General features: G+C 44.2%; 1 protein-coding gene across 2 annotated transcripts in view; it reads right to left on the bottom strand.

Annotated features, from left to right (window-relative positions):
- The window catches only part of NMNAT1 (nicotinamide nucleotide adenylyltransferase 1), a 182,027-nt gene that overhangs the window by 77,376 nt on the left and 78,277 nt on the right, over positions 1–26,374 (bottom strand). Inside the window, exon 2 of one of the 2 annotated variants that reach the window (XM_069241174.1) lies at positions 6,075–6,146. The exons of the other annotated variant lie outside the window; for it this stretch is intronic. Coding sequence (XP_069097275.1) covers positions 6,075–6,117 — 43 coding nt within the window. The 5' untranslated portion in view covers positions 6,118–6,146. The remainder of the gene's footprint in view (positions 1–6,074; positions 6,147–26,374) is intronic. 2 annotated transcript variants of the gene reach the window in all.

Genomic DNA, 26,374 nt, shown 5'->3' with positions numbered 1-26,374 from the left:
CAAGTCGGAATGTAGGAACAAGAAGCTATACAGCGGGTATCGAACTACACACTGCTAGACTACAGATACTGTGTTTGTTGGAGATGAGTTGTTTGCAAGTCTTTCAGCTCTGGTAATAGAGGTTGAAGAAAGCAAATCCTTTGAACACCCGCAGGAATGACATCCTTAGAACATGAAGTTTGTTTTTTTCATTCTAAAAGAAGAAATCCTTTCTATTTTTCTCTTGTATAGGCTCACACCACTCCTGAGCTGTACTGGTTGTCTCTGGTTTACTCAGTTGTCAGTGCTGGATCTACAGGTATGTAGAACTAAAAGAGTATTCTTGACAGGAGAAGTAGTATTCACAAAATAAGAGTGGCTAACTTATGAGTTGTATGGTCTTAGACTTTAAATCCAAAGTTCTTTATCAGCCAGTATCATAAGCAACTGGGATCGGTTGGGTGAATGTTATACTCCTGAGAAAGGGAAGGGCCTATATCCTGTGGATGCGTGAATAAGGAAAGGTTTTCAAATATATGCACCCCAAAGTTCATTGGCACAAATGTACTGGTTAAAACATCTCTTGTAGAACATAATATCTCATTCTTTTCTATCATAAGTACAATCTAAGTAGTTCATCCGGAAACAACCTTCTCGTGGAACAATACAAGGGTGGGCCATCATGTTGTAGCACCAGACCACAATCAGTCATGGACCAGACAATTGCAGGTACAGCTACAGCCATCCACTTCGTTCTGCACTAACTTTTCTTTTACTCTCAAGAACTCTATTACACAGGACTGTACACTTACTTAAAAGCCTCGAGAAAGCCCTAGGCATGTAAACCACATAAGGTGAAAAACGTGTAGGCTGAATCGTGTACGGTTCCATCACAACATTGTTGCCAGAAGACCTCGAATAATGTTTGTACTCCAGCTAATCAAGTATTTTGTTATGTTCTAGAAGAAATGCTTTTTTTCTGACCTGAACCTTTTTGCCAATTAACTTTGTGGTACTTATACTAGAAAACCTTTCATTTTAAATAGCAACGGTAGGCCTACAAACCGCAAACTGTGTGGCACTTTTGGCTGAAAAAATAGGCTAAGTAAAATGTCACCCTCAAAACCGACTCCATATGTTGAGGGTCAACAGCTATGTATATTTTTCATCAACATTTCTGTTGTACATTGTGTATTGTTATCAACTCATGTGACCCACATAATAGAGGCAATTATTTTACAATTTTACATTCATCTTTGTTTTTTCAACTCTGAGACCAATTGGTGGAGGAAGCTTTTCAAAGAGAACCTGTATGCTATACTACCAAGCAGAATAAAAATGACTGCATATATTGTTTCTTAATTTTCTGTTTATCATTTTTCCACCCCTAGACATGTACATTTAGTTGTCATCAAAGAGAAAGTGTTAACTGCAGCAGTTAGGTACACTGAGCCCATCTAAGTAAAGGTAAAATCAGTTCCACAGCGATAATAGCTGGAATACCCACTTTAGTTTTTTTCCCTGTAATCTCAACTGTCATATCAGACAATGCATTTTAGGTTGGATGAGAACACTGCATTTTTTAATTGTAAGGAATAATCTCAGGATCAGTTTGATGAACTATAAGGTGTCCACTTTCAGAAAAGCAAGGTCTCCTGTAGTTGTGGTTATAACATTTGGCATTTCATATCAGACAGTCATTGCACTGTTCTGAACAGAGACAGAGGAAGTTTATTTGATTCTAAACTAAGATAATCATTGTCGCACTCTGGAGAGTATATGGGAAGGAATAAGTTAAAATATTATTCAGATATAGTTCTTGAGAATGTGTTTCTTGGTAAATGTATACCTGTTTGATAGGAAGGCAAACGAAGAAATGCTTTTTTCTGGGCTTTTATCTAGTTGGGTCCATTGTGAGGGAAGAGCCAATAGGGAGGTCTGAACAACTGTCGCGTTTGGAATAAGGATAATGTATGAAGCAGAATGGGTTCATTCTGAAATGAAAATAACAAACCTTCACTGAGAATGTACTACTGAAACCCCCAATTTCTGCAACAAAAGAGCTTCTATTAGTCAAGGGACGGTTAACATTAAAAAGGAAGGGCATACTTTATAACAAAGCCAATCATATAGCCCAACTTTGTAAGGGGCACAGCATGCAGCATTCCTGCTTCACGACGCAGTAATTGAGCAAACAAATAACCCACTGGTGGCTGCCAAACGTTCTTTAGTGAGTTAGAGTCTAGCACATTTATGTCCAATAATCGATCTGTTTTGTTGTACTTATGTGCCCTTCCCTGGTAGTTACTGGAATTGTACTATTTGTTAGTCTTGTCACAGAGTAGAAGTGAACCTTCTTCAGCCGTTTGCTCTTTAATCTTGTGTGTGCACTCCTGACACTGATTTCTGCATTTTTGGCTATTATTTTTTGCAATTGGTGTGTTGGACGTTCCACCAGGACTAATTCTAATTCTACACCTAATGTAACTAATGAATGGAATGGTCACTCATTTGAATATATACTGCATCTGTAATAAAGGTACAGTGTATACAACTTGATATCACTGTTTTAAATTTCTTTTTAGTCAGGATTGGCAACCAGTAAAAGAAAATCTTAGTAAGATTTAGGGTATGTTTAGTAGTTGACTGTGGTGGTAGATTCTACTGCCTTGAATCTGAATAATTTGAATTATCTCTGCTTCTATGGGAGACTGATATATACAACATCACTAGATTTGAATAAGGGTGTATTACAGACCTAGCTACAATATTAAGTCGTTCCTTTTGCCAATATTGTTAGATCGACTTTTCACTTCCACAGACATTACCTGCTTTAAATCATAGATAGTATACTTAACAAACTTTCCTCATACACATATAGTCCCTGAACAAGCAACACACGTTTTCCATAATGACGTCAGACTCTGCTTCTGTAATCCAAAAGACTCTGAGTAATGGAAAGAAAGCTAATCCTGACAGCAAATCACATCTATGAACTTGTCTCTGTCAACAGTAGGTTTCACAAAGAAAATCCAAGCTCCCACCCTATATTGCAAGCCACAGTCACAATCTGTTATTTCAAAGAGGTACAGGTTGTACCAGCTATCATAACAGCGCTTTTATACCACACGTTCCAAACTACCTGCTCGTGTCAAATTGGTGTCGTCTAGAAAATCAGTAGCTCTAGAGGAGGTAAAAAATCATGGGACTTCTACACTTAAACTCGAGGTACTTCTTTATCCATTCCCCTACTTGCTGTGGTAGCACTGGTTATGTCCCCTCACTGGAGTGACTGCGGCCAGGCAACTACTGCACTGGTGAGCAAAAAATTCAAATAGTGAATTTGTGGACTGTTTTAATGAATACGTTGTAAGTCTCTCGGTGCATAAGAGAGGAATGTGTTTCTTAGAGTTATTTGAGTTTTCAAGGCATTAAACACTCATCATAGCCTCAGCAGGTTTGGGTCGTTCACTAAGAGGATACACATGCTTCTTAAGAGATGGTAAGAAGACCCCACGGATGTACAGCACATTTTTTTAAAGATATTTTAATTACAGAAATTTCACAAAAAGTAAAGTCTAAAACTAGAAGCAGTGCAATACATTATATTTATTGACTTCATTGTAGGCTATAAACCATCAACTATAGCAATGTCTGAGTGAACAACGTACCATAACATATCAAGGGATATTAAATATCAATATGAAAGCAGAAAAGAAAGACTGGCTGCAAAACATTTTATTACACATTAGAAACAAAGAAAGGAAAACTCAGAGTAAAAGGGATCTAACAGAAAGAAGAAGAGGTCGATGACAGTGACAAGTGAAGTCGAGATACCATTAGTCAGGAATTACGTTAAACATGTCTCCAGAATTGTACCTTCCTTAAATGAGGCCTGTTCTAGCCATGACAGAGAGAAAGATGATTGTGCAATCATACCTCACCTGAGGGTTTCTTGGTCGACTTCAAGGGACACAGCATTTCACATTTAGCACAAGATAACGCTATCAACATTCAGACCACCTCATCTTTATGTGATTCAGTGACATTAGAAATAGTCTCAGAGTGATAGACTCAACCCAGTCCTGCATTTCCGAACGGCTAGGCTGATTTCACTATATTACCTCCATCCTATACATTGTAAACTTTAGCCAGCTCCAAAACATGTTTGTCCAATTCCATTTTTACTTACCATAATTTCAATGGGTGAAGTCCTTTAACCTAAGCATATGCTTTTTCTTTGCTGTGCAAGAAATCAATATTCCTCCAATGTATCCACCTGGTGTTTAGATCTTTAGAACAGCTCAGAATAATTGTAGACATACTTATGCAACAAAAACATGCCCTTCCATCTCCCTGTTCAATAGCCAACTTCTCCTTCTCGATCATGTTACCAGGAATATAATCATTAATTATCTGTTTGCAACCCCAGTTACAAAGATGGTATTCATTCCATTTCAAAACATTAAGTATTCAGCATATTCATAGACAAAATGAACCCCGCTCTTTTACTAGACACATTTTCTACTCTCATTATTTTGAGGAAGCCGAAAAAGGAGATATCATCTTGTACTCCACAAGACAGCGTTGCAGAGGTTTACTGATTTCACATCAAAATGTTTCCAACTAACTGGATTATTTTCAAGAGGTGTTGTGTAGCCATTTATATCACCATGCACGTTAATTTAATACACTAGGCCGCTGTGCACCTTGACCTAGATAAATTTTATTCAGCTTCGCACTCTTATTTTTATAATAACCAGTTTTACGGTCTTGTTTTAATTTCTTCTATCAAACTGTTTTGCTTAGTTCAGCACTGTGTTCTCAAACAGCGCATTCTTGATCAGCCTGTGCTTCAGTCAAGGCTACAGTCTGGTACATTGCCGGTAAATGTGGTAGAAGTTTAGTCCCCAACAGTCGTAGAAAATACACATCCTTACGTAGGGACATTTTCTTAGAACATCTGCTGTGTTAGTTATAAAAACACTTTCTAGTCTTAGTACACGTCAAGAGGGAGATTCCAGCCAGGGAACCACAACTGTATGCTGAATGCTCCGCTGCAGATGCTGACGCAGACCACAGGCCTTTGCTCAGGTATGAGGGTTGATGTCCTCCCGGAGAACCTGAAAGGCAGGATTAGAGCTTAACATGCTGTGCTCGAAATATGTTTTAGATAGGGAATAGTCCATCGACTTTAGTGGCACTATGATAGCATTATTCTTATGCTTCACTCTCATTATTATTTTAATATTGTTGTGTTGTGTAGTTCTGGTTATTGCAGCTCACGCTTTGCTATCCAAAATGCAGTTGTTTTATTAAACCAATCTTTAAAACTTATACTGCTTCTATTGTAATTTATATATGAGACCGCACTGTGTATGAGAGAACCGGTTGTGACCTGAGTGACCACGACTTCCCTGAGAAGTACGAATATGTCATGCGCTCAGCTGCCCAATCGTCTCTACCTTTTGGGAGAGATGAGGCACTGCTAGTTAGCCGGAGCAAAGCCCGGATTTGGTGCGACAAGTGTCATCCATTGTGGGTCAGACTCAGTCTCCCACACTGTGGACGATCTTGCTGCTCGAAATCCAGTAGTCTCATTAGAATAATGAGAGCCTACGCGACAGAGGTGGGAGCGAATTGTTAACATAGGCTGTCTCACTGGGATCAAAGTTACATTTTTACAGTTGATCTGCTGTTTACCTTTTAGGTAAAATGATTTAACAGTGATCCTTTTGTTTGTAAAGCTGTTAACATCAGATTCTGTTTCGGGCTGCCATCGGAAAAGGAAGGCTATGTGTCTTTGAACGAACTGTAGAATGCTGTTTGGCAAACCAATAAATAATACTACAAATAAACGATGTGCAGACTAAATGTTAAAAGCAAACATTATCAAAGCATGTGTCTTCAACTCAAAATTCTCACCATCCATAAACTTGATAAAGGTTAGTGTGTACAGCTGATCAAAGAGAAGAGAATTAGTTGCAGAACAAAGCAGAGGAGTTTCTGGTTGCAAGTTTTGAGAGCCAAAAAGAACATTGTTCAGAAACAATCCATCTTTAGACTATATCTTCAAGTGTTTACAAAAACGTCACCTCTCCAAGCTGCAATCAGAGTTCGACTGTTCCTTCGTAGCATCTCTGTGATCGGCTGTAGTCATACTCTTTCTACAAAAAGAAATCTGCAATCAGATGTAATACCTCGTCTTCACAGTCACTTTCTAAGGCATTAGTCGTATGTTACCAGTCCTAAAGAAAGGATGCCAATCTTTCATGCTGAAGAGTTTGCCTGAGGGACGTGCAGGGAGAGCTCTACATTACCAGTCAGTTTACTCTGCCTCTGTTAGCAGATGCCCGCAAGCTGCTGCCCACCGCAGCCAGAGAGAAAGCAAGCAAAACATATTTTGCTAGCCCAATGAGCTACTTTTGAGACTGCACAACACAGCATCCTATCAGGAAGCTTGCGGTATGGGTTGAGGACCTCGAGGATTGCTCAAAATGTTCTTGTCAAGAGGTAGAGACAAACAAATCATAGTAGACAAAAACATAATGCAGTTTAGTAACCCGCTGTTTTCCCTTTTCCATCTCTCATTTGATTGGTGAGGGTTTCATCCAACTTTATAAGCAGACCTATCAAACATACTCGGATGACACTCCGCTGGAGGTTTGGATGAACACCATAGATTGAGAGCAGCTTCGTCCACATCATTTAACAAAACGCACAACTGTTTGTGAAATCCAGACACGTTGAATGGCCAAAAACACATGAATGGAATGGGACCTTAAGTTTCATCAGCAATGTCATTTTGCTGATTTGCACAGCTCTGTCATCACCCCCAGTTCCAGGGTTTCAGCCCAGACCTTGGATGAATAAATAAAACTTGTGCAAATCCAATGTGCAAACCAGTGTGTAGAGAAACAAATTACGCATCAGGGTTCGTGTTAAATTCTATCTAGTTGGACTCCTGCAAAAGTACAATATATCTGATCCTTTCGATTAAAAAGAAGTCTGGAACTGAAAACACTGAAAGATATTTAACGTATTTGGTATTTTTTAATAACTGTAGCTCGGATGAACAATTGCTAAACTGTGACATTGCCTCTCCTACCAAAATGGGGGTGAGGCAGATTACTTAAAGGGCAGTTGACCGCAAATGCATAATTATGGTGATGCCAATAAAGGTAAAATGCTTACTAGGCTGGCAACATAATACTACTTAAATCAAGGACACAACTGTTTTTACTAATTATATCTATATATGAAATTTAAGAAAAAATACTTTTGGTGAATAGTTGACCTCCAGGCCATAGCCCAGTTCACTTCTGAAGCCGGGAATCTCCCAGAACTCTAAAACAGCCATTCTAAAGTATTCAACGTCAAAAATACTGTAGGGCAGAGGGCAGGATATTTCATTTTGAGTCCTAAAGAGCTGAGGTGGGGCACATAGTCAAGAGGCAGATTGCTTGACAGGTAAGTAGGAGAATTTCACGAGAGGACAGTTTTTCTGATAGGCCAGTATGGTTATGGCAGAGCTATTCTTGTAAAACAGATAGATTGCAAACCCTGACCTATTTTTATTATGTGTTGGTGCAGTCAGACATCAATAACACTATATTTACATGTTCTTTATTGTAACTTGAAACATAGCTAAGAGGACTAATGGGTGTCATATACATAGGCCCCGATTACGAGTGACACTCGCAATGGCGGTTTCACCGCCACACACAGGGCAGTCCGACTGCCCCATTATGATTGTGGTGGAGCCACCACGATCAAACCCCCGACACCGCCAGGCTGCAGCCAGCCTGCAGCCTGGCGATCCCAGCGGTTATAATCCACCAGGGCAGCAAGCTGGGGAGTACAAGTCCCCATCCGCCAGCCTTTTTATGACGGTAATTATCGCCATGGAAAGTCTGGCGGAATGGGGGTGCTGGGGGGCCTCCATGCACAGTCCCATTGTGCATTTCGGCAGTGAAATGTGCGACGCACCACAACATTGACGCCGGCGTCAATGTTGTGGTGAGTGTTCCGCTGTTTTTGCCCGCTGGCTCAGCGGAATACTCCTAATATGCTAGACAAAAGACCTCCAAGACAGGCAGTCTTTTGCCTGCAGCGGCTTCGGTGGTCCTAGAAAAGGACTGCCGAAGTCGTAATGAGGCCCATAATGTTTGTTCATCTTCATTATTGTATATACTGCTTGATATATAAATGTAATAATTTGTTTCACATGCTACTCTACTTGCTGCTGGAGTTTCTGGTGTTATGTTGCACTGTAAATAAATGGTGCTATTATTACCCAATTTAATGACATTCTATTATCAAACTCAGCTGGCTGAAGGAGTGGACCGGCCCTACCAAGATTCAAAAGTATACCCTACAAGTTTCAAACAGATGCCAGTAGAGTGACCACCTCACACCAGGTCATCACAGTCACCGTTTCCAGTTCTTAACTTTTCACCTACGAATCAGTGTTAACAGATGAGTCTAGTTAGTTCAATGGAAGCAAACTAATACTACAACACCCAGAATATATATGGCTGGCACACAAAAAGCCCAGAACTGCAAAAGGGGCATAATGATGGGGAGTGAGGTGGTCACTCTAGATGCCAGCAGCAAGCCTTTAGCTAGCTGAGCCATCTGACCATGAGCAAATAACTAGCCGGACACAGCTAGGTGTGAAACAAAGTAGCTGAACTTTCACAATACAAATTTTTCATAGATTCTGGCTGAATGTTCCCAATTTATCACCTCTAATTTGTAAAGCAAAAATAAAAGTGCATGCCTGGCCCAAACATTTTTGAAGGAGGCAACTGTACACAAATCACATGCGTATCAGGTTGAGAACTGATTTGCATTAGATGGGCCTCTGTCTTTTGGCACAGTGGGTCAAAAGCGGTGGGTTGGAATGCTACCCTGAGGGATTGCCCATGGTTGGACTATTTGCAAGCATTCGTTCCATCACCTTTTGGATGTTCAATTGCCAATAGTGTGCCTTGAAACTTGAAAGTGATGCAGTGTTCAAGGCTACCACTTCAAGCTCACTCTACTTCCCCAGAAAAAATAGTCATCATTGTAATGGTCCAAAAACATACAATTTTGGTCCTCAAATACAAGCTTTTCATTTTTTGGTAAATACATGCTTGCTGACCAACATGAGTTAATCATTTTCACCAAGTGCAGTGAAATACTACTGGCTGTGCATGGAACGATTCTGCCTTGCCTGACCATGTAGCATCATCTCATGCCATCAATGTCTACAATATGTCAAGAATTACCACAATTTTGCAAGGATCCTCTGCGTACCATCACTCTGTGGATGTCCACTATGAGCTAGGAATTACCATCCAGGGTGTGCTCATAACACCATGTGCCAAAAATCACCACCATAATGTCAGGACCAGCTTTACACCAGGGTCAAGTACCCCCAACAATGTGCCATTAATTCTCACTGTCACTGTTATGCAAAGTGTAGGCACTAGTCCACTGGAGTGGTACTAGTATGAGGGACCCAAGGTGTTAGACTTCATGTTACAGTGGCTGTTGAGAGGTAGCCTACCAGCTAGCCTGGGGGTCACAGATGCTTATACTTAATCATCGCTAGCACTCTCCAGAAATATTAGTATAAGTCTGAGTTTGCTACAACCAAAGAGGAAAAAACACAAAAACAAATTTAAAACAGCATCCTCGGAATAAACATGCAAGAACAAGAGAGCAAGCTTGCACTACCAATAGCACACTCTCAGTGCACCGTTGGCACTATGAAAAGCATAGTAATACTTAAGTGTAAAGTCTATGGCAGGTGTGGATGAGTCATAATTTCTAATGGTATACCAGTACCTTTATTTTTAAACCATATATAGGCAACTCAATAATAAAAGCCATTCTACTGGAGTATACTCCAAAATATTTTTTTCTGGATCCCCACTATAACCCAGTTCCAATTTATCTAAGAACTCCCAGAAATGGTTGAGCCCTCCATTGTGGTATTTACCTACTGTGGTGTGGATATTCGCCAGTGATGAAGCATGGGACGATATGTTGTGGGTAAGGCAATTAGTCCAAAATCTTACCAAATGACAGTTCTTACCTAGCCATCTATGTTTGCAGATGTTTACTTAGGGAGGACATGGCCAGGTAGATCCCCCCCCCCTCTCTCTCCACTCGTGTATGAAGGGCCCAAAAAAAAAAAAAACATTTTTTGGAACAGCACTGGACTGTGAGCAATGCAGGGACCAGACTGATTACCATTTCAGACTTCTCCAGCAACCACAGGGAGGCTGTTGCCTGGTTGAGCTGAGTGTTTCTGCACCCCCACAGTAGATAGAGGCAGAGCTATTTATCTTTCTGCAGCTCTTGCCCCCAATGCCAATCACTGGTTTACCTGGTATAGATCCACATCCAGTACAGGTGTGTTTAGTATTTTAACACCTATAATTGCGGGTAGAGCAACACTCTACCATACTCTGAATGTGGGCCTTAATGTTCTTGTAAATCCTTAATTGTGCCTGGAATTACTTTTGGAGAAACCCCACTTTCTCCTAAAGTGTTTTTTTTTATCCTAGCAAGTCCTGACCCATGTTTCTCTCCCAATGTGTTTTAGAAATCACCCTTAACCCTTAAATTTGTCCTTTTGTAATGGTACAGCTATTTGTTTGTTAAATCCTATCAACATTCTGACCAATGGGACTGGCCCAATGTGTTTTAAAAGAAACAATTTGCCCAAAATGCTTTAAAGTGCACTAAACATCATTTTGGAAGGTGTTACCAGAGTCATACCATACTATTCAAGGTCTCAAGTTTTACTCTTTGCTACTGTTGTTGTCCTGTGTCTTTCAAACATTGCTTGAGCTTTTACTCTGTTTGACTCATGCAGATGTACAGGATTGATATAACTGTAAACGTAAGCCCTCACTGGGGACAAGTTCCCGTACTAGCCCCACAGTGCACTTCCCTAAGGTCTGTAACGAGAATCTAATGGTAATCACTAGATCTTACACTCTTCAACTTCTCTTTTAAGAAAGCGAAGAAAAATGAGTTAAGAAGTACCTTGAGTCATTTCAGAGCTCACAAAATTAAAATGGCTAGTCCTTGGTTGACTGCTATATTGCAGGAGGCAGATGATTTAATTTCCCCTTGTCAAATACAGTATTCATGTAACATTCTCTGATCAAGACATTTCTAACTTCTAATACATGTTTTTCCTTTTTCCGCAGCATTTTTTGTCATCATAGTACCCTTCTGGCTGGTGAACACACTGAATACAGGCCTAGTGCTAAACAAATCATCCCGTACCGGGGCCTGCTACGAACCTGTTGCCTGTTGCCATTGTCTTTGGTACATCTGAATGCCCAAATGTAAAACTGTGTTCCGTCACCAGGGATGTCATAGGGATAATCCTTAAAGACTAAGTTGGCAAGGATTTTACTCCCCATTAGTATTCTCTTCCTACAACCTAACTTATTAATATGTGGTACAAGTTTAGCAATGTTGTTTTGAAAATCCACAATTCACTGTGATCGTGTATTCTCAAACAATAGTTTTAAATCATGCCATGCCTGCAAATCATTATGTTACTCATCATGGGGAAACCACACAATAAAAATCAAATTGCATATTAAAATAGGCATGCAATGGATAACTATTCACGTGCAACCTTGGACACTGGTGTCGAAGACTGACGTCACAGAATGCTTAACTGAACATTATTGCAGACTAAAAAAAAAAAAGAATTTGTAACAAATATCTACTCATACATCAGTCGATAGGTCAATAATTAATTAATAAAAGGCATTGAAAAAATAAATATAATTATCTCAAGGGTAAGAGGTAAAAAGTTACCAAAGAAAGGACTATGTTCACAGCAAAACAAAGAGGTACGGAGCTTTCATAGTAAAATCCAAGAATCTGACTGGCATACTACTTTGTTTTATAAACCGAGCAGCCCATTGTGTGCGACTCACATACACTCAGTTACATTACTTCCATTTTACTTCAGCCCGCACAAAGTTGTTATACCAGACTGCTGCCTGAGATGGACTTTATTAATATGGTCCTGGACTGTTTATGATTAAAGACATTTTGGGAAGCTGGTACTGATCTGCTGATAGACCTTATGGGGATACAACCACTTTATTCACCTGGGATCTGTTTATTAGGAATACATCCCTACAAAATAAGATAAAACATCATCTCAGGTTGCTATGTCTAATTTTTTGGGAACTTCCGAATTTTCATGTCCCGAGAGGTCCAGCTTTGTTCCAGTGTTCTTTGTATTCAAAATATTTGCAAGTGGTCTACTGGAGAATGAGCTATTTTGAAGGATGTACAGAACAGGTAAGACTGTCCTGAGTCTCCTGTAAGCGTTATTGGTTGAGTTCTTTATCCGCGCCGAATAAAATCACTCTAATGCATCTTGTTTCATCCATTACTTTGTTTGTGCTATCATCAGCACCACAGTGGACCTGATTTTATATGTATCAGACATCCTGACGGAGGTGTTTTGAAATGTGCCTCTGATTCATTTAGTGTTGCCCCACAGATTTGTGTGGTCATCTGTTGAGAGGGAGATGAGGTAGCTGTAAGCACGATTGATTTCTGTTGGGATACTGGGTCTGGAAAAGAGTTGAGGAATGCTTTATTTTACCGTGATGTGATGGTTTATTTGAAGAAATGAGCAACATATTTTAATTGATTCTGTTTTCCATTCTCCCTTGTTGTTGAATGTTGGAAATAAATATGCATATTAAAAAACACTACTGACACCTAAAGGATCAATTCTGTTTTTATGGACCAATAAGAATCGGTATTTAGGACTGTGAGGATAAAAATTAAACATGTATTGAAGACAATGTATTTCCCATGAAAGAAACTTGACACTGGTAATACTCAGGAATTTACCACGAAAAAAACAAGTTACTTGCTTACATGTTCCTTTTCCTGGTGTTGGCTTGTGAGGACAGGCAAGCACAGAGCACGACATATAATTGCCCAGTGTTATAACGATGCAAAGATGCTATGGCCAAAGATGTCACGGCCAATGCAAAGATGTTATGGTCCGATCTTTAATGACACTAGAGAACACTTAGAAGTATGTGTGGCAGGTCCATCTACCTAAAGGCTAGGAACTGGCTGGAGATTGCATTCTGCTGTACAGTGAAGTGCTTATCTAATAAGAACTTATTTCAAGACAGGCAAATACACCAGAGAGGTGATGGACAAATCCAAACATCAAGGAAGTTGCAGAGGCTGACTGCTGTCTCTCAACAAACTCTTCCTAGCTGCAGAGGTGAATGTTTCTGCCAACTTTGTTTAGTGCTGCCATGGAAGCACTATGTTATCTATACTGGCAACTCAAACATTAAGTAATCTATATAATTTTGTTGCTCACCTTAAGAGTATTTGACTCTACTGGAGTTTAGGTCCACACAAACTGGTACTTTCTTTCATATTGACAATTTAATGGCTGGGGTCAGTTAATGGTACAGTCCATTGATATTTTTATTTGTATCCAACGTTTGTGAGGGTGACTAGTGAATGGCTCTCCCTGTCCACATGGAACTGCTCTCTTCACTCAGACTGTTTTTCTCCCAAAGTGCTAAAAAGACAAGCACAGACTACCATTTTGGAAAAGGCAATTTATAAGGCTTGTGTACACCCTTCATTGAAACACATGGCATCACTCTGGCACACGAGGAGGAAACACAAGTGTAACATCTTTAGCAACTGCAAGCAGTGTAAAATTACAGTAGATTGCAATATGAGTACATAGGTATAGGGGCAACACAAACCATATACTCCAAAAGTTGAATGCGAACCACGAATGGACCCCAAACCTATGTGAGCTTGTAGAGGGTCACTGGGACTGTAAGAAAACAGTGAGGGTTAGAAAAATAGCCCACCCCAAGACCCTGAAAGGTAGGTGTAAACTGCACCTACTACCCCCAGAGAGCACAGAAGTCGTGATAGGGGGATTCTGCAGGAAGAACAAACACCAGCAATGCAACAACAGTGGATTTCCGGACCTGAGTACCTGTAAGACAAGGGGACCAAGTCCAATAGTCGCGACAATGTCGAGAGTGGGCTGGAGCCCAGGAAATGCCAGCTGAGGGTGCAAGGAAGCTGTCACCGGATGGAAGAAGCTTGGAGTTCTGCCAGAAAGAAGAGAGCTAGGGACTTCTCCTTTGGAAGACGGATGTCCCACATCGCGATGAAGTTTGCAGAGGTGTTCCCACGCAGAAAGACCGCAAACAAGCCTTGCTAGCTGGAAGGGTCGCGGTAGGGGTTTTTGGGTGCTGCTGTGCCCCAGGAGGGACCAGGATATCACCACCTGGAGGAGGAGACAGACGGGGTGCCCAGCAACTCAGGGAGCCCTCACAGAAGCAGACAGCACCCACAGAAGTACCTGAACAGGCAATTGGAAGAAGAGTGAACCGGAGTCCACGCAAAATCACAAAAGGGAGTCCCACGATGCCAGAGGACAACTCAGAAGGTTGTGCACTGCAGGTTAGAGTGCCGGGGGACTCAGGCTTGGCTGTGCACAAAGGAAATCCTGGAAGAGTGCACAGGAGCCGGAGCAGCTGCAAATCACGCAGTACCCAGCAATGCAGTCTAGCGTGGGGAGGCAAGGACTTACCTCCACCAAACGTGGACTGAAAAGTCACTGGACTGTGGGAGTCACTTGGGAAGAGTTGCTGAGTTCCAGGGACCACGCTCGTCGTGCTGAGAGGGGACCCAGAGGACCAGTGATGCAGTCTTTTGGTGCCTGCGGTTGCAGGGGGAAGATTCCGTCGACCCACAGGAGACTTCTTCAGAGCTCCTGGTGCAGAGAGGAGGTAGGCTACCCCCAGAGCATGCACCACCTGGAAACAGTCGAGAAAGCCGGCAGGATGAAGCGATACAAGATTGCTAGTAGTCGTCTTGCTACTTTGTTGCGGTTTTTGCAGGCGTCCTGAGCAGTCAGCGGTCGATCCTTTGGTAGAAGGTGAAGAGGGAGATGCAGAGGAACTCTGATGAGCTCTTGCATTCGTTATCTGAAGAATTCCCCAAAGCAGAGACCCTAAATAGCCAGAAAAGGAGGTTTGGCTACTAAGGAAGGAGGATTGGCTACCAAGAGAGGTAAGAGCCTATCAGAAGGAGCCTCTGATGTCACCTGCTGGCACTGGCCACTCAGAGCAGTCCAGAGTGCCACAAACACCTCTGTTTCCAAGATGGCAGAGGTCTGGGACACACTGGAGGAGCTCTGGGCACCTCCCCTGGGAGGTGCAGGTCAGGGGAGTGGTCACTCCCCTCTCCTTTGTCCAGTTTCGCGCCAGAGCAGGGCTGGGGGATCCCTAAACCGGTGTAGACTGGCTTATGCAGAGATGGGCACCATCTGTGCCCATCAAAGCATTTCCAGAGGCTGGGGGAGGCTACTCCTCCCCAGCCCTGACACCTATTTCCAAAGGGAGAGGGTGTTACACCCTCTCTCATAGGAAGTCCTTTGTTCTGCCTTCCTACGCCAGGGCTGCCTGGACCCCAGGAAGGCAGAAACCTGTCTGAGGGGTTGGCAGAAGCCGCAGCTGCAGTGGAGACCTCGGAAAGGCAGTTTAGCAGTACCCGGGTACTATGCTAGAGACCCGGGGGATCATGGAATTGTCCCTACAATGCCAGAATGGCATTGGGGTGACAATTCCATGATCTTAGACATGTTACATGGCCATGTTCGGAGTTACCATTGTGACGCTGTACATAGGTAGTGACCTATGTGCAGTGCACGCGTGTAATGGTGTCCCCGCACTCACAAAAGTCCGGGGAATTTGCCCTGAACGATGTGGGGGCGCCTTGGCACCTTGGCTAGTGCCAGGGTGCCCACACGCTAAGTAACTTTGCACCCAACCTTCACTAGGTGAAGGTTAGACATATAGGTGACTTATAAGTTACGTAAGTGCAGTGGTAAATGGCTGTGAAATATGGGGGTAACATGCCAGGCAAGATGGTACTTTCCTACAATAATGTGTATGGTTTTGACACTGTGTATGACTGTTGCATTTTATTAGCCAGTCGTCGAGATATGGAAAGACATTCTTCGGTAGGCTGCAACTACGGCAAGGCATTTTGTAAATACACTGGGAGCTGTTGTTATCCCGAAGGGTAACACTTTGAACTGGTAATGTTTTCCTTGTATTACAAACCTGAGATATTTTCTGTGCACTGGATGGATGGGTATGTGAAAATACGCATCCTTGAGGTCTAATGTTGCCATGAAATCTTATTGTTGTAGCAGTGGGACTACATCCTGTAGTGTTACCATGTGAAAGTGTTCTGATAGAATGTAAAGATTGAGAGTTCTGAGATCTAGTATTGGTCTCAAGGTTCCATCTTTTTGGGGAATAAGGAAGTACAGGGAGTAAACCCCTGTTCCTATTTGATGTTGTAGTACAAGCTCTATGGCTTGTTTGAGTAATAGTGACTGTACTTCTTCTTGCAACATAGAGATGTGTTGGGAGGAGAGTTTGTGTGGTTTTGGAGGTATATCTGGAGGAATTTGTGCCAATTCTATGCAGTAACCATTGCGGATAATGGATAATACCCAATTGTCTGTTGTAAGGGGTAACCAATTTTTGTGGAACGTTTGCAGTCTTCCTCCCACAGGTGAAGTGTGATGAGGGAAGATGTGGAGCGAGTCACTGTTTTGTGTGTGAGGTTTGTTTTGTTGGCTGATATTTTTCCCTACCTCTGGGGAATTGGCTTTTAAAAGTTCCTCTAAACCCACCTCGTTGGTACTGAGGCTGGTAAGATGGTTTGGATTGTGAGGTGGATGCCTCAGATGTTTGTGCTCTAAAACCACCCCTGTATTGAGGCTTTCGAAATGAACCTCTGTATTGTGTAGAGTACAGAGCACCCATGGCTTTAGCGGTGTCTGAGTCTTTCTCATTTTTTCAATGGCTGTATCAACTTCAGGGCCAAAAAGCTGTTTCTCATTGAATGGCATGTGAAGGACAGCCTGATGGATTTCTGGTTTAAACCCTGACGACCGAAGCCATGCGTGTCTCCGAATGGTAATAGCAGTATTGATTGTCCTAGCTGCTGTGTCTGCTGAGTCTAGAGCTGACCTAATCTGGTTGTTAGTAATAGCCTGCCCTTCCTCGACTATGTGCTGTGCCCTCTTTTGTTGATCATTGGGGAGATGCTGGATGATATCTTTCATCTCGTTCCAGTGGGCCCTATCATACCTAGCCAGTAGTGCTTGGGAGTTGGCTATTCTCCATTGATTAGTTGCTTGCGATGCTACTCTTTTGCCAGCAGCATCGAATTTCCTGCTCTCTTTGTATGGTGGTGGTGCATCACCAGATGACTGGGAGTTGGCCCTTTTCCTTGCCGCACTGACAACTACAGAATCAGGAGGTAGTTGTTGGGTAATGAATGCCAGGTCAGAGGGAGGTGGTTTATATTTTTTCTCCACTCTGGGAGTGATGATCCTGGCTTTGACTGGCTCTTGAAAAATTTGATGTGTGTGTTTCAACATGCCTGGCAGCGTGGGAAGGGACTGGTAAGTAGTGTGAGTGGAGGATAATATATTAAAGAGAAAATCATCCTCAAAAGGCTCTGTGTGCATGGCTATGTTGTGGTATGATGCCGCCATAGCCAGAACCTGAGTGTATGCAGTGCTATCTTCTGGTGGTGATGGTTTGGAAGGATAGCAGTCTGGGCTATTATTGGAACTTGGATCTGGATCGTAGAGATCCCATGGGTCGACATTGTTGTGTTTTGAATCTGCAGAGTGTACTGGAGACTGCAGGTGCAGGAATAGTAGGTGGAGCGACCGTGAGGAGAATGAGGAGGAGACTGATGAGGTGAAAATTGTGGCAGCAGAGTTTTTAGCTTAGGCCTTGGCACTTTAGCTGGTGGCTGATCAGTGTCCAATTGTCCTTGAAAGGCTAGCTTCCTCTTAGTCTTCAGAGGAGGTGCAGTTAGAATCTTGCCAGTGTCTTTATGAATATGAATTCTGGCCTGCCTTTCATCAATTTCCTCCATTTGTGTGAGTTCCTCCGAAAATCTATGGCTTTCTTTAAGTTGTTTTGAAAGTCCATGCTCCTCTGTGTAGATGGGTCTTTTCAGCTCCGAAGCCGGTTTTCTCGGGATCGAAAGGCCGGGAGTGGACGTTGTCCTCGGCTCCGAAAGGGACTTTCGAGGCTTCAACTCAATGGGTCGGTGTTTGCCTGTTTCGGAGCCTGTAGGAAGTTGGCTCTGTATGTGCTATTTCAAAGTAAGGAATAGCATGCACAGAGTCCAAGGGTTCCCCTTAGAGGTAAAATAGTGGTAAAAATAGATAATACTAATGCTCTATTTTGTGGTAGTGTGGTCGAGCAGTAGGCTTATCCAAGGAGTAGTGTTAAGCATTTGTTGTACATACACATAGACAATAAATGAGGTACACACACTCAGAGACAAATCCAGCCAATAGGTTTTTATATAGAAAAATATCTTTTCTTAGTTTATTTTAAGAACCACAGGTTCAAATTCTACATGTAATATCTCATTCGAAAGGTATTGCAGGTAAGTACTTTAGGAACTTCGAATCATCAAAATTGCATGTATACTTTTCAAGTTATTCACAAATAGCTGTTTTAAAAGTGGACACTTAGTGCAATTTTCACAGTTCCTAGGGGAGGTAAGTATTTGTTAGGTTAACCAGGTAAGTAAGACACTTACAGGGCTTAGTTCTTGGTCCAAGGTAGCCCACCGTTGGGGGTTCAGAGCAACCCCAAAGTCACCACACCACCAGCTCAGGGCCGGTCAGGTGCAGAGTTCAAAGTGGTGCCCAAAACGCATAGGCTAGAATGGAGAGAAGGGGGTGCCCCGGTTCCGGTCTGCTTGCAGGTAAGTACCCGCGTCTTCGGAGGGCAGACCAGGGGGGTTTTGTAGGGCACCGGGGGGGACACAAGCCCACACAGAAATTTCACCCTCAGCAGCGCGGGGGCGGCCGGGTGCAGTGTAGAAACAAGCGTCGGGTTTGTAATGGAAGTCAATGGGAGATCTCGGGATCTCTTCAGCGCTGCAGGCAGGCAAGGGGGGGGTTCCTCGGGGAAACCTCCACTTGGGCAAGGGAGAGGGACCCCTGGGGGTCACTTCTCCAGTGAAAGTCCGGTCCTTCAGGTCCTGGGGGCTGCGGGTGCAGGGTCTCTCCCAGGTGTCGGGACTTAGGATTCAAAGAGTCGCGGTCAGGGGAAGCCTCGGGATTCCCTCTGCAGGCGGCGCTGTGGGGGCTCAGGGGGGACAGGTTTTTGTACTCACAGTCTTAGAGTAGTCCTGGGGTCCCTCCTGAGGTGTTGGATCTCCACCAGCCGAGTCGGGGTCGCCGGGTGCAGTGTTGCAAGTCTCACGCTCCTTGCGGGGAGCTTGCAGGGTTCTTTCAAAGCTGCTGGAAACAAAGTTGCAGCCTTTCTTGGAGCAGGTCCGCTGTCCTCGGGAGTTTCTTGTCTTTTCGAAGCGGGGGCAGTCCTCAGAGGATGTCGAGGTCGCTGGTCCCTTTGGAAGGCGTCGCTGGAGCAGGATCTTTGGAAGGCAGGAGACAGGCCGGTGAGTTTCTGGAGCCAAGGCAGTTGTCGTCTTCTGGTCTTCCTCTGCAGGGGTTTTCAGCTAGGCAGTCCTTCTTCTTGTAGTTGCAGGAATCTAATTTTCTAGGGTTCAGGGTAGCCCTTAAATACTAAATTTAAGGGCGTGTTTAGGTCTGGGGGGTTAGTAGCCAATGGCTACTAGCCCTGAGGGTGGGTACACCCTCTTTGTGCCTCCTCCCAAGGGGAGGGGGTCACAATCCTAACCCTATTGGGGGAATCCTCCATCTGCAAGATGGAGGATTTCTAAAAGTTAGAGTCACCTCAGCTCAGGACACCTTAGGGGCTGTCCTGACTGGCCAGTGACTCCTCCTTGTTGCTTTCTTTGTTCCCTCCAGCCTTGCCGCCAAAAGTGGGGGCCGTGGCCGGAGGGGGCGGGCAACTCCACTAAGCTGGAGTGCCCTGCTGGGCTGTGACAAAGGGGTGAGCCTTTGAGGCTCACCGCCAGGTGTCACAGCTCCTGCCTGGGGGAGGTGTTAGCATCTCCACCCAGTGCAGGCTTTGTTACTGGCCTCAGAGTGACAAAGGCACTCTCCCCATGGGGCCAGCAACATGTCTCTGGTGTGGCAGGCTGCTGGAACTAGTCAGCCTACACAGACAGTCGGTTAAGTTTCAGGGGGCACCTCTAAGGTGCCCTCTGTGGTGTATTTTACAATAAAATGTACACTGGCATCAGTGTGCATTTATTGTGCTGAGAAGTTTGATACCAAACTTCCCAGTTTTCAGTGTAGCCATTATGGTGCTGTGGAGTTCGTGTTTGACAAACTCCCAGACCATATACTCTTATGGCTACCCTGCACTTACAATGTCTAAGGTTTTGTTTAGACACTGTAGGGGTACCATGCTCATGCACTGGTACCCTCACCTATGGTATAGTGCACCCTGCCTTAGGGCTGTAAGGCCTGCTAGAGGGGTGTCTTACCTATACTGCATAGGCAGTGAGAGGCTGGCATGGCACCCTGAGGGGAGTGCCATGTCGACTTACTCGTTTTGTCCTCACTAGCACACACAAGCTGGCAAGCAGGGTGTCTGTGCTGAGTGAGAGGTCTCCAGGGTGGCATAAGACATGCTGCAGCCCTTAGAGACCTTCCTTGGCATCAGGGCCCTTGGTACTAGAAGTACCAGTTACAAGGGACTTATCTGGATGCCAGGGTCTGCCAATTGTGGATACAAAAGTACAGGTTAGGGAAAGAACACTGGTGCTGGGGCCTGGTTAGCAGGCCTCAGCACACTTTCAATTGTAAACATAGCATCAGCAAAGGCAAAAAGTCAGGGGGCAACCATGCCAAGGAGGCATTTCCTTACACAACCCCCCCCCCAAACGAAAGAGGATGAGACTAACCTTTCCCAAGAGAGTCTTCATTTTCTAAGTGGAAGAACCTGGAAAGGCCATCTGCATTGGCATGGGCAGTCCCAGGTCTGTGTTCCACTATAAAGTCCATTCCCTGTAGGGAGATGGACCACCTCAACAGTTTAGGATTTTCACCTTTCATTTGCATCAGCCATTTGAGAGGTCTGTGGTCAGTTTGAACTAGGAAGTGAGTCCCAAAGAGGTATGGTCTCAGCTTCTTCAGGGACCAAACCACAGCAAAGGCCTCCCTCTCAATGGCACTCCAACGCTGCTCCCTGGGGAGTAACCTCCTGCTAATGAAAGCAACAGGCTGGTCAAGGCCATCATCATTTGTTTGGGACAAAACTGCCCCTATCCCATGTTCAGAGGCATCTGTCTGCACAATGAACTGCTTAGAATAATCTGGAGCTTTTAGAACTGGTGCTGAGCACATTGCTTGTTTCAGGGTGTCAAAGGCCTGTTGGCATTCCACAGTCCAGTTCACTTTCTTGGGCATTTTCTTGGAGGTGAGTTCAGTGAGGGCTGTCACAATGGATCCATATCCCTTCACAAACCTCCTGTAATACCCAGTCAAGCCAAGGAATGCCCTGACTTGAGTCTGGGTTTTTGGAGCTACCCAGTCCAGAATAGTCTGGATCTTGGGTTGGAGTGGCTGAACTTGGCCTCCACCTACAAGGTGGCCCAAGTAAACCACAGTTCCCTGCCCTATCTGGCATTTGGATGCCTTGATAGAGAGGCCTGCAGATTGCAGAGCCTTCAAAACCTTCTTCAGGTGGACCAGGTGATCCTGCCAGGTGGAGCTAAAGACAGCAATATCATCAAGATAAGCTGTGCTAAAGGACTCCAAGCCAGCAAGGACTTGATTCACCAACCTTTGGAAGGTGGCAGGGGCATTCTTTAAACCAAAGGGCATAACAGTAAACTGATAATGCCCATCAGGTGTGGAGAATGCTGTTTTCTCTTTTGCTCCAGGTGCCATTTTTATTTGCCAGTACCCTGCTGTCAAGTCAAAGGTACTTAAGAATTTGGCAGCACCTAATTTATCTATGAGCTCATCAGCTCTAGGAATTGGATGAGCATCTGTCTTGGTGACAGAATTGAGCCCTCTGTAGTCCACACAAAACCTCATCTCTTTCTTTCCATCTTTGGTGTGAGGTTTGGGGACTAAGACCACTGGGCTAGCCCAGGGGCTGTCAGAGCGCTCAATTACTCCCAATTCCAGCATCTTGTGGACTTCCACCTTGATGCTTTCCTTAACGTGGTCAGACTGTCTAAAAATTTTGTTCTTGACAGGCATGCTGTCTCCTGTGTCCACATCATGGGTACACAGGTGTGTCTGACCAGGGGTTAAGGAGAAGAGTTCAGGAAACTGTTGTAGGACTCTCCTACAATCAGCTTGCTGTTGGCCAGAGAGGGTGTCTGAGTAGATCACTCCATCTACTGTGCCATCTTTTGGGTCTGATGACAGAAGATCAGGGAGAGGTTCACTCTCTGCCTCCTGATCCTCATCTGTTACCATCAACAGATTCACATCAGCCCTGTCATGGAAGAGCTTAAGGCGGTTCACATGGATCACCCTCTTGGGGCTCCTGCTTGTGCCCAGGTCCACCAGGTAGGTGACCTGACTCTTCCTTTCTAGCACTGGGTAAGGGCCACTCCATTTGTTCTGGAGTGCCCTGGGAGCCACAGGCTCCAGAACCCAGACTTTCTGTCCTGGTTGGAACTCAACCAGTGCAGCCTTTTGGTCATACCAAAACTTCTGGAGCTGTTGGCTGGCCTCAAGGTTTTTGGTTGCCTTTTCCATGTACTCTGCCATTCTAGAGCGAAGGCCAAGTACATAGTCCACTATGTCTTGTTTAGGCTCATGGAGAGGTCTCTCCCAGCCTTCTTTAACAAGAGCAAGTGGTCCCCTTACAGGATGACCAAACAGAAGTTCAAAGGGTGAGAATCCTACTCCCTTCTGTGGCACCTCTCTGTAAGCGAAAAGCAGACATGGCAAGAGGACATCCCATCTCCTTTTGAGTTTTTCTGGGAGCCCCATGATCATGCCTTTTAATGTCTTGTTGAATCTCTCAACTAAGCCATTAGTTTGTGGATGGTAGGGTGTAGTGAATTTATAAGTCACTCCACACTCATTCCACATGTGTTTTAGGTATGCTGACATGAAGTTGGTACCTCTGCCAGACACCACCTCCTTAGGGAAACCCACTCTGGTAAAAATACCAATGAGGGCCTTGGCTACTGCAGGGGCAGTAGTCGACCTAAGGGGAATAGCTTCAGGATACCTGGTAGCATGATCCACTACTACCAGGATATACATATTTCCTGAGGCTGTGGGAGGTTCTAGTGGACCAACTATGTCCACACCCACTCTTTCAAAGGGAACCCCCACCACTGGAAGTGGAATGAGGGGGGCCTTTGGATGCCCACCTGTCTTACCACTGGCTTGACAGGTGGGGCAGGAGAGGCAAAACTCCTTAACCATGTTGGACATATTGGGCCAGTAGAAGTGGTTGACTAGCCTCTCCCACGTCTTGGTTTGTCCCAAATGTCCAGCAAGGGGAATGTCATGGGCCAATGTTAGGATGAACTCTCTGAACAGCTGAGGCACTACCACTCTCCTAGTGGCACCAGGTTTGGGGTCTCTGGCCTCAGTGTACAGGAGTCCACCTTCCCAATAGACCCTATGTGTTCCATTTTTCTTGCCCTTGGACTCTTCAGCAGCTTGCTGCCTAAGGCCTTCAAGAGAGGGACAGGTTTCTTGTCCCTTACACAGCTCCTCCCTTGAGGGTCCCCCTGGGCCTAAGAGCTCAACCTGATAAGGTTCAAGCTCCAAAGGCTCAGTTCCCTCAGAGGGCAGAACTTCTTCCTGAGAAGAGAGGTTCCCTTTCTTTGGCTGTGTTGCAGTTGGTTTCCCAACTGACTTTCCTTTCCTCTTGGTAGGCTGGGCCATTCTTCCAGACTCCAGCTCTACTTGTTCACCCTGTGCCTTGCATTGTGCTCTTGTTTTCACACACACCAGTTCAGGGATACCCAGTATTGCTGCATGGGTTTTTAGTTCTACCTCAGCCCATGCTGAGGACTCCAGGTCATTTCCAAGCAGACAGTCCACTGGGATATTTGAGGAGACCACCACCTGTTTCAGGCCATTGACCCCTCCCCATTCTAAAGTAACCATTGCCATGGGATGTACTTTTCTCTGATTGTCAGCGTTGGTGACTGTGTAAGTTTTTCCAGTCAGGTATTGGCCAGGGGAAACCAGTTTCTCTGTCACCATGGTGACACTGGCACCTGTATCCCTCAGGCCCTCTATTCTAGTCCCATTAATTAAGAGTTGCTGTCTGTATTTTTGCATGTTAGGCGGCCAGACAGCTAGTGTGGCTAAATCCACCCCACCCTCAGAAACTAGAGTAGCTTCAGTGTGGACCCTGATTTGCTCTGGGCACACTGTTGATCCCACTTGGAGACTAGCCATACCAGTGTTACCTGGATGGGAGCTTGGAGTGGAACCTTTCTTGGGACAGGCCTTGTCTCCAGTTTGGTGTCCATGCTGTTTACAGCTATGACACCAGGCCTTTTTGGGATCAAAGTTTTTACCCTTGTACCCATTGTTTTGTGAAGAGGCTCTGGGCCCACCCTCCTGTGCAGGTTTTTGGGGGCCTGTAGAAGACTCTTTACTATTTTTAGTTTTGGTTGTCTCATCACCCTTCCCCTGGGGAGTCTTTGTGACCCCCTTCTTTTGGTCACCCCCTGTTGAAGTCTTGGACACCCTTGTCTTGACCCAATGGTCCGCCTTCTTTCCCAATTCTTGGGGAGAAATTGGTCCTAGGTCTACCAGATGCTGATGCAGTTTATCATTGAAACAATTACTTAACAGGTGTTCTTTCACAAATAAATTGTACAGCCCATCATAATTACGTACACCACTGCCTTGAATCCAACCATCTAGTGTTTTTACTGAGTAGTCTACAAAGTCAACCCAGGTCTGGCTCGAGGATTTTTGAGCCCCCCTGAATCTAATCCTATACTCCTCAGTGGAGAATCCAAAGCCCTCAATCAGGGTACCCTTCATGAGGTCATAAGATTCTGCATCTTGTCCAGAGAGTGTGAGGAGTCTATCCCTACACTTTCCTGTGAACATTTCCCAAAGGAGAGCACCCCAGTGAGATCTGTTCACTTTTCTGGTTACACAAGCCCTCTCAAAAGCTGTGAACCATTTGGTGATGTCATCACCATCTTCATATTTAGTTACAATCCCTTTAGGGATTTTCAACATGTCAGGAGAATCTCTGACCCTATTTATGTTGCTGCCACCATTGATGGGTCCTAGGCCCATCTCTTGTCTTTCCCTCTCTATGGCTAGGATCTGCCTTTCCAAAGCCAATCTTTTGGCCATCCTGGCTAACTGGATGTCCTCTTCACTGGAGTTATCCTCAGTGATTTCAGAGGTGTTGGTCTCTCCTGTGAGGGAACCAGCATCTCTGACTATTATTTTTGGAGTCAGGGTTTGAGGGACCCTGTTCTCCCTAGATAGGACTGGTAGGGGGGAATTTTCCTCCAAGTCACTATCCTCTTCCTCTGAGTTGCCACCCTCAGAGGGGTTGGCCTTTTCAAACTCTGCCAAAAGCTCCTGGAGCTGTATTTTGGTAGGTTTGGGGCCCATTGTTATTTTCTTTATTTTACAGAGTGACCTTAGCTCCCTCATCTTAAGATGGAGGTAAGGTGTGGTGTCGAGTTCCACCACAGTCACATCTGTGCTAGACATTTTGCTTCTAAAAGTTGGAATACTTTTTAAGAATCTACAACTGGTTCTAGAATCTAATTCAAACTTTTACAAACTTTTAAACTCTAAAAGAAATGCTAAACAGGATCTAACACAAGGCCCTAGCAGGTCTTTTAAGAATTTAGAAAACTTTTCAAATTGCAAAAATCAATTTCTAATGACAATTTTGGAATTTGTCGTGTGATCAGGTATTGGCTGAGTAGTCCAGCAAATGCAAAGTCTTGTACCCCACCGCTGATCCACCAATGTAGGAAGTTGGCTCTGTATGTGCTATTTCAAAGTAAGGAATAGCATGCACAGAGTCCAAGGGTTCCCCTTAGAGGTAAAATAGTGGTAAAAATAGATAATACTAATGCTCTATTTTGTGGTAGTGTGGTCGAGCAGTAGGCTTATCCAAGGAGTAGTGTTAAGCATTTGTTGTACATACACATAGACAATAAATGAGGTACACACACTCAGAGACAAATCCAGCCAATAGGTTTTTATATAGAAAAATATCTTTTCTTAGTTTATTTTAAGAACCACAGGTTCAAATTCTACATGTAATATCTCATTCGAAAGGTATTGCAGGTAAGTACTTTAGGAACTTCAAATCATCAAAATTGCATGTATACTTTTCAAGTTATTCACAAATAGCTGTTTTAAAAGTGGACACAGTGCAATTTTCAC

The sequence above is a fragment of the Pleurodeles waltl genome, chromosome 6, assembly GCF_031143425.1.
Source record: "Pleurodeles waltl isolate 20211129_DDA chromosome 6, aPleWal1.hap1.20221129, whole genome shotgun sequence".
NCBI classification, from domain to species: domain Eukaryota; kingdom Metazoa; phylum Chordata; class Amphibia; order Caudata; family Salamandridae; genus Pleurodeles; species Pleurodeles waltl.
This window is presented reverse-complemented; position numbering and strand designations above follow the sequence as displayed.